This window comes from Mus pahari, chromosome 16 (assembly GCF_900095145.1).
Source record: "Mus pahari chromosome 16, PAHARI_EIJ_v1.1, whole genome shotgun sequence".
NCBI lineage: Eukaryota > Metazoa > Chordata > Mammalia > Rodentia > Muridae > Mus > Mus pahari.
This window is the reverse complement of record NC_034605.1, coordinates 66,226,867-66,243,242: the sequence shown is the minus strand read 5'-3', so window position 1 is coordinate 66,243,242 and position 16,376 is coordinate 66,226,867. Positions and strand designations below refer to the sequence as shown.

General features: G+C 35.8%; 1 protein-coding gene across 2 annotated transcripts in view; it reads right to left on the bottom strand.

The window, feature by feature from the left end:
• Ercc6l2 (ERCC excision repair 6 like 2) overlaps positions 1-16,376 on the bottom strand; it is an 85,302-nt gene that overhangs the window by 60,799 nt on the left and 8,127 nt on the right. For both annotated transcript variants that reach the window (XM_021215539.2, XM_029547483.1), the window contains 3 exons: positions 14,888-15,007; positions 7,061-7,254; positions 302-463 (listed from right to left, as the gene is read on the bottom strand). In XM_021215539.2, the coding sequence (XP_021071198.1) occupies positions 302-463; positions 7,061-7,254; positions 14,888-15,007 (476 nt within the window). The remainder of the gene's footprint in view (positions 1-301; positions 464-7,060; positions 7,255-14,887; positions 15,008-16,376) is intronic.

Below are 16,376 nucleotides of genomic sequence, written 5' to 3'. Positions count from 1 at the left end.
GGATATATTCAGTGGCTTATTTAATAACAATAAAAACAAGACTCAGGAAAACAACATTCCTTTTTTATGACTGTTTATAACTGAAGATGATGGACTAGTAATTCAGCATTTACTACCCTGGGGATCAACAATAGCACGCTAAGACTTTTCACAGGACTTTGAACACTGAAACCTGTTGGGAATGGATATTTCTGTAAACAGTTAAGTGATCACTGGGTGAAGGGCTGTAATTTAAAGAACCAGCAATCAGAAACGGGCAGCACTCATCTAAACACTATCCTTGAAATGTCCACACACTCACCAGTCCATGACACACCACAGCTCCTTCATGTTGTTCTGAAGGATAGTACCAGTGAGGCCAATGCGGACCTTACACTTCACAGCCTTCATAACTTCTGTAACTCGGGCTTTTGGATTCTTGATTCTATGAGCTTCATCTACAATAACAGCTGACCATTCCAAACTACAAGAGAAACGGGAATGAGTGGAAGGAAGAAACAGAGAATTTCCTTACCTTAGACATTTACACAACAATTTTTAAAAAATCCCTAACACCTTCATCCTTTGATGATCCTACTGAATTCTCATCTGGCTAAGTGACCCTGGGTCACAGAACACCACTGATAAATATAGAAAACATAAGAAATGAGAAAAGATATGATTTTGTAAGCCTCAATAAAATGTATATGATACTATAACTGCTTTAGAGAGCATGTTTGATAATGCTGGAAAAAAAATTTAAACATCATTAAATGACAATTCCTCCTCTAAGTAAAAAAAACCAGAAAGAGACACATCAAAGAAAGAAACTATATGTTAAATCTGAATGAAAAGCATCGATCTAAGCCTAAGTACTTTTTGAAACTTGTAAACACTGTTTACGAAAAAGGTTAGCAGTGATTGCTGTGCATCAATGGGAGATGGTTTGTTCAGGAACATGGCAGAAATGCTTAAGAGCCAAACCCAGGATAAATGACAAGAACAGGAGCCAGTCTAATTAGAATATTGAAGCATCAAGAGTAACAGTTACACTGGGTGTAAAATATTGAATAAATAAACATTTAGAACTTAAAGGGAAAAAACAGATACCATACATAAAAGTGAACTTAAGATATATTCAAATCTAAATATTAAAAAAAAACAATAAAATGTATAAAACAGATCAATCTTCCTGATTCTAGACAGACACAAACTTCTCATAAGTTTTTGTGATAAATTGGATGTTGTCAAAGTTACAAACTTTGCCCTTCTGAAGACACCATTTAGAAAATGAAAGAGACTAAGAGAAAACATCTGCAAAATATAATCAGATAAAACACCTGTATATGGACTATATGCTACTACAGATCAACATCCTAATCAAAAGATAGGCAAATCACTTCAACTCTCTGAAAACATACACATTTCGAATAAGCATGTCTATAGCTCAGGAAAAAAAGGACGATAAACTGCCATCATTGTACACTTGCTCATTGGTTTTACTTCTTATTCCAATACAATCAGACATTCACTTACCTTGCTTTAAGTTAAAATTGTATCTAATTCCTAACCAATGAAACTCTTCTTTTTAGAAGTATACCATTAATAAGATAAAGAAAGTGATAAACTACAAAAGCAGATTATGCTATAAGACCCAATAAGATAAATGGATTCAATTAAGAATAAATTTTACATGCCAAAATATCTACATAATGGACATAAGAATCAAAATACATTTTTTATAGATTTGCTATTGTCAAGAAAAGACTGTACTTTGACGATATTGTATGGATGCTTCCTTTCTTACCCAATAGGTAAATTTAGTTCATCAACAATGAACAACATGGAACTCCCCAAAGTGACAAATGTGAAGTTCATTGCCATATAAAGCATTCTTGCCAACAATGTCAACTTCATGTAACAAGGCTTTTAGGCTAGACTTGGTTTCTTGAAATACAAATTATAAACGGGATCATTCTACATCAGGTGAGTATAAAAGACTTAATAACTAAAGTCACGACACAAACCTTTACTGAATCCTGCTTTATAGATAGTAGCTATTAATAATATCTTAAGGATAATTAAAGAAATTTTAATTGCTTTTTGTTTGTTTTCCCCTCATCTTTTAAATTGTTTTTACTACTTTCCTTTGTGAATGCATATATGTATGTATGTATGTATATATATATATATATATATATATATATATGTACTTATGAGTACATATGTGTGCACATGTCATGTAAAAGACAGAGGTCAATTTCAGAAGGTATTACTCAAGTGCTGTCCAACCTTTTTTTTTTTTTTTTTGAGACAGCCTCTCTCCCTGGTCTGGAGTTGGCCAATTAGGTGAGATGAGCTAGGTAGGGAATTCTCAACCTACAGATATGTGCCACAGTTTTCAGTGGGTTCTATGGAATCAAAGTTAGGTCTTCATGACTTTGGTAAAGCAAGCACTTTACCAAGTCACCTACCCATAAGATAAGGATAATGAGGTAAAAAGAACACTAATTTAGATAACAAAATTAAAATATAGGCTCAAGCTGTCATGCTATGTGATACTTACTGAAGTCATTCACCAGTGTACTTAGACAATGTGCATATTTATATGCGTATGTGAACATGCATGCATGCTTACATACACACACACATGCATACACAAAAAGATCTATGGGTTCTAACTATTAAGTAGATTAAATTCTCATACGTATTGGTCCAACTTTTCTACAGATACCTTAATTTAAAGGTACAAAAAGATAGAACCTTTCTAGAATACAGAAAGGAAGAAATGGAAAGAAGATAGACAAGATGACTTAGAGAAACAGAGAAAACGGTCTGTAGGCAGCAGCAGAGCAAGCTAAGGAGCACTCTGATGCACTTGTGTAGTTCTTAAAAGGCTAGGGAGTGAGAATACTGGATGACTCAGGAAACCAGAGTCATATAAATACCCAATCATTTGTTCAAGAAGTCCAAAAATAACAATTCTCACTCTACAATACATACATGAAAATTTTCTCATATAAGGAAATAAAAGGCAAAGTATGGCAAAATCTTAATTTTCCCTAAGAAAAAGACAGATGATAAACAAAAATCTTTAAAAATTGTCGCATAAATATGTTGTTAGAGATGTGAATATAAACGTTAGATTACACTTGTAATCCCACCACTCAGAAAGTGGAGGCAGGAAAATCAAGAACTTAAGGCCAAAGGCTCCAGCTGCATATGTAGCAGAGGATGGCCTTATTTGGCATCAGTGAGAGGGGAGGCCCTTGGTCCTATGAAGTCTTGATGTCCCAATGTGGAGTAGTTGTAGGCAGTGAAGGGGGAGTGGAGGGATGGTTGGGGAGCACACTCATAGAAGCAGGGGTGAGGGGAGTTGGGCTAGAAAATTTGTGGAGGGGAAACTGGGAAGGAGAATAACATTTGAAATGTAAATTAAATAACCAATAAAATTTTTTTAAAATTGTAAAAAAAAAAAAAAAAAAAAGATTTTAAGACCAGCCTGAGTTATACAGAAAAGTATAGCTAGCCTGGGTTAGAAGAAACTATCTGAAAACTAAGCAAAACTGAACAAAGTGGGGAGTAGGAAGGATGGGCAAAGGAGAGAGAGAGAGAGAGAGAGAGAGAGAGAGAGAGAGAGAGAGAGAGACAGCGACAGCCTGACTGCTGACTGAGTAGTATCTGTTAACAGTTCAAGGTACAGGTTAGAAGGAGTGCACAAAAAGTGCAGCTCTATTTGGCTTTTTATAAATATTTAAATCTACCAACACTTCATAAAATATAATGAATATAAGAGTAATAATTATATATTATTCAACCATAGTATACCATCCAATTGTCTACTCTGTGGATTATTATAAATATACAGAGTATCAAATGCACAAAATAGTACTCAGATCTAACATAAAACATTTAAAGTATATCAAAATAAAGACATTTGAACTAGTAACAAGTAACAACAATAAAGGAATGTCCTCATTTCTCTACTTTTATAAATATATGGTTTACAGTTATGTAATTTTTTGGAACTCTTAATTACCTGTGTCACATAAACTAACCACTTAAACATTTCTTTAGCAAATATATGTTAAAATGCAATAAGCATTGAAACATAGAAGTTAAATATGAAATCTATGTTAAGGAACAAACTCTAAAATGACAGGTAAATAATTAAAATGTGGCTATAAGATAATTTATTACATTTATCCAATTGCATAACATCTAGTTTTCCTATAACATGCTGGTTTAACCCAGAGGTCAGGAGTTAAATTGGCGATCAATGTTAAAACCTCATGTCAACCACCGACCTGACTGTGGATTGGACAAATCACTTAATAATCTCTCCAGAACCAAGAGTCTTGTCTTTTGCCAGAATCCATAAAACAGTAAAAATATCACAACCAAAGCCTACCTAGTAAAACTTAGGTTTACCCATGCTGCATTAAATATGAACGGTCTAAATATCTACCTCACAAATGCAAAGACTGTCAGAATAGACATTAAGAAAAAAAAAATCATAGTTCAGCTAAATTCTACTTATAAAGAAAGTCACTAAAAATATAAAGAAAATGTTGTAATAAAAGGGTAGAAAAACTGTAATACACAGTAGGCATAAGAGGACTGTTGGCAGTTTATTAGTATTACATAAAGGACTATAAGATACAAAAATTAGGAGGTATTTTAAAAAATTAATCCACCAGAAAAAAATTAAAATTTGAAACTGCATGTGAACCCAAAAACAGAACTTAAAATATATTACTTAAAGTTACAGAACTGAGGAGATATAAATATGTGATTTCAAATCTCATCTCAGAAATTATAAACCAACCCCAAAGAAAATCAGCAGAAAACACTCAAAACCCCACAGATCAACTAGGCTTCTTGACACTTAGAGAGCACTATACCTAGCAATTGTAGAATAAACTTTTCAGGGGTACATATACTATAAAGATATAATTCCTACCACAATGTCATGTACTATATCTCCCTAAATCGAGTAAAAACAGAAAGACTCACAATGCTAATATTGGTGAGACTATGAAGCTACTGAGCCCTTATACAATTCTGTTAAACTACAATGGCACAATCACTATGGAAAACAGGTTTGCAGTTTCTTCCACTTAAACCTGCACTTACTCTAAAACTTAAATATCCACTCTCATCTATCTACCCACCAAAAATAAAAACTGTATGTCAAAAAGGGCTTCCATAAACATATTTCTTGACATTTTACTTGTGATAATAATGAACTAGGAAACAAATCAAATAACTAGTTTCAAATGAATGGGTAACAAAAAGAGGAACATACTCATAAGATGGAATACAACTCAACATCTAAAAAAATATTTAGTGATTTACTGAATGGTACAGAGGAATCTTAAAAACATGTTGGGCAAAGATGAATGAGGAAACTTTCAGCTGAACTGCATTAACGGAATTCTCTGGAATAGCTTGAAACAGACTGTAGTGACGGAAGTCAAGATGCTTGTTCATGGTGAGAACTGCAGAATGTTTGCCTGCAAGGAGGAGGACAGTTGGGATAATACAAATGGTTTCTCCTTTGCTTGGGATAGGAGTTGAGCTCAAGTATTCATTTTTCAAAACAGGTGTCAGCAAACTGTGGCTATTGGGCTAAAACCAGATTGTGAATAGTTTTGTATGGTCAACAAACTAAGAATAGCTTCATATTTTTAATAAGTTGAAAAATAAAAAAGAATATTCCACAGAAACTATGTATAGCCTCAAAATATTTACTAACTGGACCTTTACAAAAAATCTAACTATGTTAGGTCAATATTCACGGCACTATAAAAGGTGTCCCTTAGTATCTGAGGATTGGTTCAGGGACCAAAATATGTGGAAGTTCGAATCTCTTACATAAAATGACACAGTATCAGCAGATAATCTACATGTAGCTTCCTGTATTCTTCAAATAATCTATGTAATGTGTAATACCCTTTTTCTAGCCATGTGGAATCCATGGAAATGGAAGCTAACTACATGTAAAAATCACTACTGATTGTTGTACCTCATTAGGTTAATTCTAATGGAAACTTTCCACCTGTGTTTGAATAGCCCATTTTGGCAAAAGCAATCCAATTTATCCTGTCATTTTCTAGATGAGATGACTTATCCAAATCTACATAGCTTTGTATCATGTGCTTTTTAGTATTTTTGTTTGTTTGTTTGTTTGTTATTTTTGAGCACAGGCCCCACTATGTTTGTTCTTGCTGGCCTTAAATTCATGATCCTCTCACCTCAGCTCCAGAGCAGGTAAGATTTTGGGTATGCACTATCTCATCTCACTACATTTTACTCATGAGTACATCTGTGTGATCTCATGCCAGGGCATTTTAGCTGATTTGAAAGAATCACTTTCAAGGTAGTTTTCTGCCATTCTCTCTTTCACTGACTATAATTCATACTAGTTAAAACCAGAGTATTTTAGAACTTAAAAGATGTATTAGGTAACTCACATGTCCTCTCTGCTTTTATGCTCATGTTACTTGTTTGTTATCTAGTAAGGACACCTCATTTTGACTTATAATCCTATGTAAACAGCCCAATTTTTTCTTAATCACATCTTTAAGCATGATTACATTCTAACATTGGGACCTATACACTTAAACTGGGACTTTGGGCACAAACTAGGTCAGAAAAAAAAAAAATCTCTTAATTGGTTTTCTTCCATCAACATGGCTCAACATACCAATAGGAGCTTTTTTCTCCATAACCTGCTGGAAATCCATCATGGGTGTGCTACTGATCTAAGGTGCAGACCAAAATGCTCTAAGTGGTTTTCAATATTGTCATAGGCATCACCTATGCAAAGTGCTGTACATGGGACTTGGACAAATCTTTCCGCTCTCTAAAATGCACTCTTTACAAAGGAGTCCTGTTCTGAGTTTAAGAATTACAATATGAAGTGGTAGGAAGCTGTGCAGATGGAGTCAGCTGTCACACTATGGTTTACAACCCTGACATGAAAATCAGAATAAAGGAGTTTGAGTTTTGAGCACATATAAAGAAGCACATGACTGATGTTGGCAGCACACTGACAGCACTGCTCTCAAGAGTTTACCTGTTAAGCTCCTCCAGACACAAGCGCAGTGTTTCATAGGTCGTCAGAGCAATTTCACATTTCCTCTGCTTTAAACGAAGCAGCTCATTGTCTTTTTTGCTACCATGTAAAACAGTAACTCTGAAGTATCCCCAGGTATCCAATTCATCCTTCCAGTTGTAGAGGACAGAAAGAGGAGCAACTATCAAGAACATCTAAAAACAGGAAGGAAAGCATCCACGTTTTTAATAAGAACAACAACATGAAATGGCACAGTATCAACAGTTCCACTCTTTGATTTTCATGCTATAAGTAAGTAATTTATACAACTAACTGGTTTGCTAAATGTGGGCAAAAAATCCTTAAAAATATTCTTTGCTTCATTAGTTTTTTGTTAGAACAAAGAGGATAACTCACTGAAAGGAATAGTTATTTTTCATTTCTATTCTTAAAGGCATGAAAAGTAACTCTGTAAAAGAGAGAACAGTAACATTAGGATCCCAACAAATGGGCACACCCTTCTCTGAACAGTCTTCTGGGGTTCCTTTCTTCTCTTTCCTAGGCCCTTTTCTCAGACTCTCTCAGTCGAAGGCATAAAAAACTGGAAAACTGGAGCAAGCAGAGGACCTCCATCTAGGTTTCTGCTAGTAACTTTACCTGTGTTTATTTCCACATACCCTGCCTTCCCACCTTTGACTACAGGGTAACTGTTTATGTTCTTCAAAGACAATGTAGTTTGATTCTACTCAGTAGCTCCCATCTGTCTATCAGTCTGGAATCAACATGGTAAAACTGACCCAGCCTTCCCTACACGACAGCTTTATTTTTATAAAGGACCACTTTTATCAATTGGCATATTTTCCAAAACAAAACAAAAATCAAACTGAAACAAGATAGAGCATGTTTTCTCGACTGCACATCTTTGGCTACCAGGCTCTTCCTTCACAGCTATGTTCTCAAGACTTAACACTTATTACCTCTATCCCCTGTTCTCTACAGAACTTTAGCCATTTAGAGATAAGCTACAGTCTGGATATGAAATGTTTCCCAAAGGCATGTGTGGAAAAGGCTTGGTTCCCAGGGAGATGGTGGGACTTAAAAAAAAAAAAAAAAAAAAAAAAAAAACAGTGCCTTGTGAAGGGAAATTTAGTTTCAATTGGGACATGGTTCAATGCCCTTGGAGAACATCGCTCCTATCTTTTTTACTTTGTCCTCCATGAGTGAACAGCTTCCTCTGCCACATACTCCTATTATGATGTACTGCCTTGCCACAGGCTGTAAAGCCAAGAAGAAAACTGGTCATGAACCAAAACCTCTAAAACTAAGAGCCAAAATAAACTTCTCCTTCTTTTAAGTTACTTATCTCTGGTAATTTGTCATGGTGTCAGAAAGTGGATTAATTCAGCTTTCAAGTAGAGCCATCTAGTTTTCACAGTGGTGCTTGGAGGCACCACTTTTCATTTTTAACCCTAAATATCATTCTCATCAACTACTTAAAACTTTTTTAAGTTTTTACTTTCCTTTATGACCAATACTCCTAGGTTATTATGCATAAGAGGATTATTGGTAAATTTTTCTAAAGTGGGTCCTGGCCTGCTGTGGGCAGTACCATTCTTAGGCAAGCTATCTTGAGTTGTGAGATAGCTAGCTAAGCACGAACCTGCAAGTTCGTGAGAGAATAAGCCAGGAAGCAGTTACTCCATGGTTTGATTCATGCCTCCAGATTCCCACTGTGAGTTCCTGGCCTTCAATCCTAGACTATGACCTGGAAGTGTAAGACAAGTAAACCCTTTCCTTCCCAAGCTGTATCTGTCCAGAGTCTTTTATCCAGCAACAGAAAGGCACAAACTTTCCAAGTTGTTTCAGCTATACAACAAGAGCTTAAAAGGTGGCAAATGTAAGTAAAGTAACTGGGAAGCACTTTTGGTCAGTACCATACAATGTCTTTCTTACATTGGCATTCTAACTGCTAGGAAATTCTTTCATTTTTCAATTTTAATATTCTGCGTGTGTGGTGCATGTTTGTGTACACATATGTGTAGGGCAAAGATTGACTTTGAATATCTTTCTGTCTGGCTCCCTACAGAAAGACCAACAGAATCAACTAACCTGGACGCTTGGAGCTCTCAAAGACTGAACCACCAACCAAAGAACATATACCGGCTGAACCTAGGCCTCCCTGAACATATGTAACAGATGTGCAACTCCATCTTCATGTGGATCCTGAATGAATGGAGCAGTGGTTATCCCAAAAGCTGGTGCCTGTATGTAGGATATGTTCCTCTAGCTGAGCTGCCTTGTCTGGCTTCAATGGGAGAATAAGTACCTAACCTCACAGAAACATGAATCCTGGGTGTGTGGATACACCCAGGGGTGGGGAGTGGGGCAACTGCTTAGATGAGAATGGGAGAGGGGAAGGAGGAAGGATTGTGGGACAGGGTGACTGGGAGGGGAGCAGTGAGTAGGATAAAAGGTGAATGATAAATAAAAAGAAAAAAAGAAAGGTAGGGAGGTAGGGAGGTAAGCAGGCAAGCAGGCAAGCAGGCAGGGAGGCAGGCTGGGTTTTGGCTAGGCTGGCTGGCTGGCAAGCAGGGATCTGCCTTGTCTGTTTCTCAGCACTGACATTACTTTTCTACACAGGTTCTAGGGTACAAACTCATGTTTTCATCACAGCAAGTACTTTACCCACTGGTCTATCTCTCCACCCACCTCCCTTTCATTATACATTTTTCTTAGAATCTCCAAAGTTTGATCTTGCAAGATGATATTTTTTAATTAACTTACTATGATTTATTTCGTAAAGACCAAGCAAGCTACAGTATAAACTTAGCTTAAGTTTAAGGAATCATTCCAAGAAGCAGCACTTAAAATGCATGATTTGTATCTTTTCCTTTAGGAATTCATTGGCACTTATATTTCATGCATTCCTCAAAGACTTATTCATACCTGAAAAGTTTTAGAATGCATATAAAATAATCTCTCTCATACATACATATAGCCCTAGTTCAAACTACTAACTCATAATTTGTAATATTTAACTTATTCATTGTTTATTTTTCAAGGAGATTGAAATCAGTCTTTCAGGATTTTGTTCTGATTCTGGCATTATCTTTATCTTTATTTTATTTATTCTCTTTTCCACAAAACTTCATTAAGAAATGTATGCTACTTCAAATGGACTCTCTGAAAACATATATGCATTGCTGCCAACCAAACAAAGAACAAATATGGGAACCAATCTGTAGCAGAGCTGTGACACCTGGAAAGGAGTTCCAGCAGAGTAAAACAGTTGAGGAAGACAGCAGTGAGAACAACACTCCCATCCCTCACAGAACTGAGAAGGCCATACTGTACCTATGAGAAAGAAATCACAAGACAAATAGCCATAAAAACAGTAACAGAACCCAACAGACTGAAGCAGTTGGCAGGACCAGATCAATAAAAGCAATGCCCAGGGATTTTAAGAAAAATTAGTGGAATCAATCTCTTGTCAAAAAAGTTTACTCTGCCACCAATACTTAGAATCCCCTATAAAAAAGTACTCTACATATTTTTAAATTAAGAAAAATTATTTACTAGATTTCTGTTTTTATACATATGTGTACTACATGCATGCAGGAACCTATAGAGACCAGAGTATCAGATCCCCTAGAACTGGAGTTAAAATGATTGTAAGCTATGTATGCTAGGAACCAAACTCTGGTCCTCTGCAAGAGCAGTAAATTCTCCTAAGTATAGAGCCATCTATCTATCTCCTAGGCACATTTTTCAAATTAAATTTATTTGGTAGAATTCTACAGTAAATATTAGGGCTTTGAGGGGTGGAGGGATTTCAAAGATGGAATCTTAGGTATTCCCTTCAATGAACAAAAAATCAGTTCAGCATTGAACCATGATCTAAATGTACAACAGAAAATAATTTTTATCTTTTTTATAATTTATAATTATTTGGGTCAAGTTATAAGGTAAAATTTTGAACTCACAAATCAACAAATATTTGTCAACTGAGTAACCAATATACCAAACTTAAAGAGATTAATGAGAACTAACACAAACACAATATAAATGAACAACCTTAGTCATAACAGAAAATTGAATATAGATTTCTCAGAACTCAGTTGCTGAAATAAACAGGAAAATCATATCAAAAGAGGAGACACAGCTGCCATCTGTCCAAGTCTGAGTTCTCTTTTAGAGACTGTCACTCACAAGAAGTCAGGATTCTTCACTACACTGCAGAAAAGTTTCAGGATGAGAAAGTATGAAACAGAGTTGCAGTTTATTAAGAAAAGATTTTAGCTTAGTTTCAAGAATAAATTTTAACATAAAAAATGTATTTAGGAAAAGGACAGTACATATCCACATATGGACATGAGTTTCTCAAGAGAGTTGAGTGCCTTAACAGTAGCCATTTAAATAATTTTGGTGGATGAGGTTTCTTTGTTAAATAGTTTCTAATACCCTCCCTACAAACTGTTTTCAGTAAATGATATTATAGTGTATTTCCTGAGACACACTGGACAGGTTTACAGGTGACAAATGTGGTTTTTTTTTCTATTATTAACTTTTACATTGTACATTTGTGTCTTGCCTGCATGTATGTGTATGTGAGGACACTGGATCCCCTGAAAAAGGAGTTACAGACAGTTGTGAACTGCCACGTGGGTGCTGGGAATTGAACCCAAGTCCTTTGGAAGAGTAGCCAGTGCTCTTAACCACTGAGCCACCTCTCCAGCCCCCAGGTGACAAATGCTGAAGGAATCCTTACTATATTGGGTCACAAGGTTTCCCCATAAACATAGGCTTTCCCATAAACAAAGTTTATAGTCTAGTCAGCATCTCAAAAAAGAGTAAGGCAAACTCAAAGGTCTTTCAAAATTGTTAAACTTAGGTCTTATGCAAAATTCTTTATCTTGGTAATCTTATTTGGAATATCCCTATTGTTTGCATACAGGCAATCCTCATAGTAAATCTGCTAATTGTGCCAGAATTCTTGACATTCATCAGGCAAGAGGATCACTGTATTTCTAATTTGCCTTGACTATAGGATTAAAGCTTTTAACAGAGTAATGAAGCTTGGTTAAATAGAAAATACAGAACTATGCGGTCATAGTAACAAAGAAACAAGTAAATATTTCCAAACAATAGAGTACACAAAATAAAACATCAAAACACTAAAAATACTTTACATAGAAAACATTATGGTTATATTATTCTGTAAGAAAAACACACAGAGCTTTGCTCTTCACTCTGTATAATATTATTATCATTTAGAAATTTTAAGAATTCTCTTTTAAATAGTACTTGGGTAAAGAGAACAAACTTGGTATTGTAGCTAATTTAGAGAAGAATAATGAAAACAGTACTACTTTCCAAAATTGGAAAGGAGCTAAAGTAGTATTCAAAGAAACATTTATACATTAATGGAAATTATTAGAATATAGGACAACACAAATTAATAAAATTTTAGCTACAGAAGATCTAATAAAAGCAATGTACACTGTGATAAAGGATTTCAGTATATATGCACACATACATAATTTAATAAATAGGTATACAACATAATTCAGTATATATGCACACACACATAATTCAATATATGTGCACATACACATAATCCAGTATATATGTGCACATACAAACATAATTCAGTATATGTGCACACACACACAATTACAGACACACACACAGAAAGTAAGGAAGGGAAGAACAAGGGAGGGCTCCATTGTCAACTTTGTCAACCACATGGAGCATACATTTCTCTTTTCCCACTCTTACTCTTAATGGAACATTCTGAATACATTTAACTGTATTAACGTTTTAAATCACATTACTTTTCTTCCTTTTTTCTCTTCCTAGTCTAGTTGTAAGTGGCATATAATGGGATATATAAGATCTGTAGAACCATTTAGCACCACAGAACTGAACCCAAAGCTAAAAGTAAGCTTAAATCTTTGTAATATTTAAACATACTAAGGGTTTTCACTCTACGATAAAACTGAATCTGACACTCAGTATGCATGGGTGCTATTAAAATAGTAAGATAATTTAAAATAACAAAAATCAGTACTTTGCAATTTTTTATACAAAAATGACCTTTCTGAGGTCATTAGAGTAAACCTGGACTTCTCAGTAATCTTGTGAATAAGACTTATATAAAAGAAACTCTATCTTAGAACCTGAGGGATATAGTTCATTACATTTATAAAATAATGTTTTCATCAAAACATTCATCTTTATTCCTATCCAATTTTCTAGATACTAAGGACAGCATAAAAGCACATAAGGAGACTGGGCAGATGATTCAGTTGGTAAAGCACTTGCTGTGCAAGCACGAGGACTGGAATTCAATCCTCAGCATCCATGTTTTAAAAATACTGGGTGGGAATGAACACCTGTAACCCCAGCACTGAGGAGGCAGAAACGGGAGGATTCCTGGGCCTTGCTGGTCAGCCAGTCCAGCTGGATCAACAAGCTCCAGATTAACTGTGGGGCGCTGACTGGGCTATGAACAGACAGCTTGGTCTCCAGTTGAGCTTAGGTCTTGAAACCTGGTGGGACCCAGTGGGTGGTAATTTCCACCTACATGGGACAGAAGGGTTCAATAATGTCTCCTGGACCCCTGGTTCCTGTCGAAGTTACTGTCCCCACAGCCCCCACAGGGGAGGTCTGTGGCTATCAGTCACCAAGACTGTGTCCCAAGCTTCTGGCATTCTGGCTAGACTCCACCCTATAGCCAGGTATGCTCCTCCCCACAGTTACCTGGTAACAGCAAGATAGCCCGGCCCACTATAAGAGGGGCTGTTTGGCCCCACCTCTCTCTTTAAGCTTTTACCTTTCTTACTCTCTAACCCTCCTTCTCTCTCTCTCTCTTCCCCCACTCTCCACATGGCCATGGTCGGCCTCTCCCTCTCTCTTTCTTCCTTCTCTCTTTCCCCCTGCCTTTCTACAATAAAGCTCTAAAACCATAGACTATCTCTGATCATGAAGGCCCGCTGTGCTTGAACAATGTGATAGGCTTTCTCCTAACTAGCCCTGTCTAACCTCCTGCCAGAAGGCAATCCTATGCTACAGCCACGGACCAAACCAAGGACTTTCACCAGAGTGGGAACCATCCAGCGCCACCTCTCTCCCTGCCCTCTCCTCCTTTCATCCCCAGGGTCAAGTGCCACCCCGGGGCCGCCCCTATTCTGTTCTCAGCTCCTCTGCAGTATCCAGCATGGGATGCAGGAGACTGAGAACCTGGTACCTGGGGCTGCCCCTTGTCCACCACCCGCCATGTGGGGTCAGTGGCAAGAGGAATTTTGTCTACAATCACTCCATCCTGAACATGTCTAATCTTGTCTAATTTCAGCAGAGTCAGGCCTAATTAGATACCTGGATGAGAAAAGTCTCTGGTTTGTATAAAAACTATATATATTTATAAACACACTTATGCGTACCATTCATTGTCATAAGAGCAGAAGCAGAGAGAAGCATAAACCTGGTCTTTTCAATTTTCTGATGTAAATATACAAAATATCCATGATGCATCTTTGCTACCAATATCTGTACTGCCTCCTTTTGTTCTTATATGAATTAAAAACAAATTAATGAAGAGCTGGACTAACCTTACATACATATGCATATAAATTTTAACAAATAAGTCACGGAAATACAGACAAGTAATAGATTGAAACTCCCAAACAAGTTTAAGTTGAAATTCCTCTTGCCATTGTTGAGAAATAGCCTAACTTAACTAAATATTTTTATGTTCAAACTCTTGTATTAAAATGTAAGATACATTGTGTTAAATGCTTCTGTGTTTGCAATGTCAGATTTATGAGTTGAACACTTCTAGATATTCACCTTTTTGGCTGTAGAAAGCGGCTCCTTTTTCATACTTTTTAGTAAAAACTCTGGCATATTATTTTCAATATCTTCACGAGTTCCCTTTTTATGCAAAACTGCAGCCAGAAATGAAATAACCTGGAAGAAAAAAGACTTTTTCTATTACTATACATAACTTTACTGTACACATGACAATCTAATCAGCAGCACACTACAGGCAAAAAGATGTTAGGGGAACAGAAAAACACTGGGACTTTCTTTGAATTAACAAGCAACACATAAAACTCCATACTGCCATCTCCTCTTGGGACAATTCTGCCCACCAGATGAGTTCTTTTGTGATTCCATCATCTGAGATAGTACCTTAGTATTTGTTTCTATCCATGGAAACTATCTTCTCAAAGCCTCTAGAATAAACTATACATTTTTTTTCTTTTCTTGTAGAAAATAAGTTCCTTCAAGGAGAACTTGCCTCACAAGTTTGTACCTATGTTTATCTAATGAATGACAGGGGCTAATTTAAGATAGGCTAATACGCTCATCAAAACATACCATTTGAATAGCAGCTTTTCTCCAAAATTTAAATGAGAAGGATAAAAATAAGAAAAGGATGCAGACTCCAACAATCAACCCCAAGGAACACTCAGTCAATTAGATACTTGTTGATTCAAATGTTAGCTCTGGTTATTTGGCAACTATGTGAACTTCAGTAAGGTAATTAAACTCCCTAAATAGTTATCTGTAAAGATGATAACAATAATATCAGCAGGGTTATTTTAAAGATGTGGGGTAAATATGTATGAGTTGGTATCCATATAGAAGGAAAAACTCATTACTTTAAAGCATAAATTATAAATTATAGACTTAGAAAAACTGTAATGAAAAGTTTGTATTGGGGCTAAGGGAGCTGACTGACAGAAGGTCTCTTTCTAGTCCTGTGTAGCCTAGAACTCACTTGGGAGTCCTGTCAAGGTGGCCTCAAACTTTAGCAATTCTTCAACTTTCCCAGGTTGTTTACAAGTTACAAATTACAGGTGTGACTGTAATTCCATACATTTTCTTGTCAGTGCACATCCTATAAAAAAAATATTTTTTTTAATATATAGATATCTGTGATCTAAATCCCAAATGATAAAGGGAATGGTAATGAGATTTATTTGAAGAAATAAAAGGTGATCATTTAAAATAATATCTTAAGCCACATGCTCATTAGTGATGAATATTAATTACTCACCATGGCAAAATTTTAAAAATTAACAAAAATTCACAAGTAGGTACTTCATAAAATAAAACTGAGACACAAAATTGATTTAAAAGAGGCTAGAGTAAATAAGATCAGATTACCTACAATACAGCAACAATTAAATACAAAGTAATAAAAAACAAAGACACTATACAATAGAATACTTTCAAAGTAAAGTAATAAGGAGAATAATATAATCTAGGTTTTTATACTCAGTAACAATATTTAAGAATGTAAAATGAAGATATTTTCAGACAGCTAAAA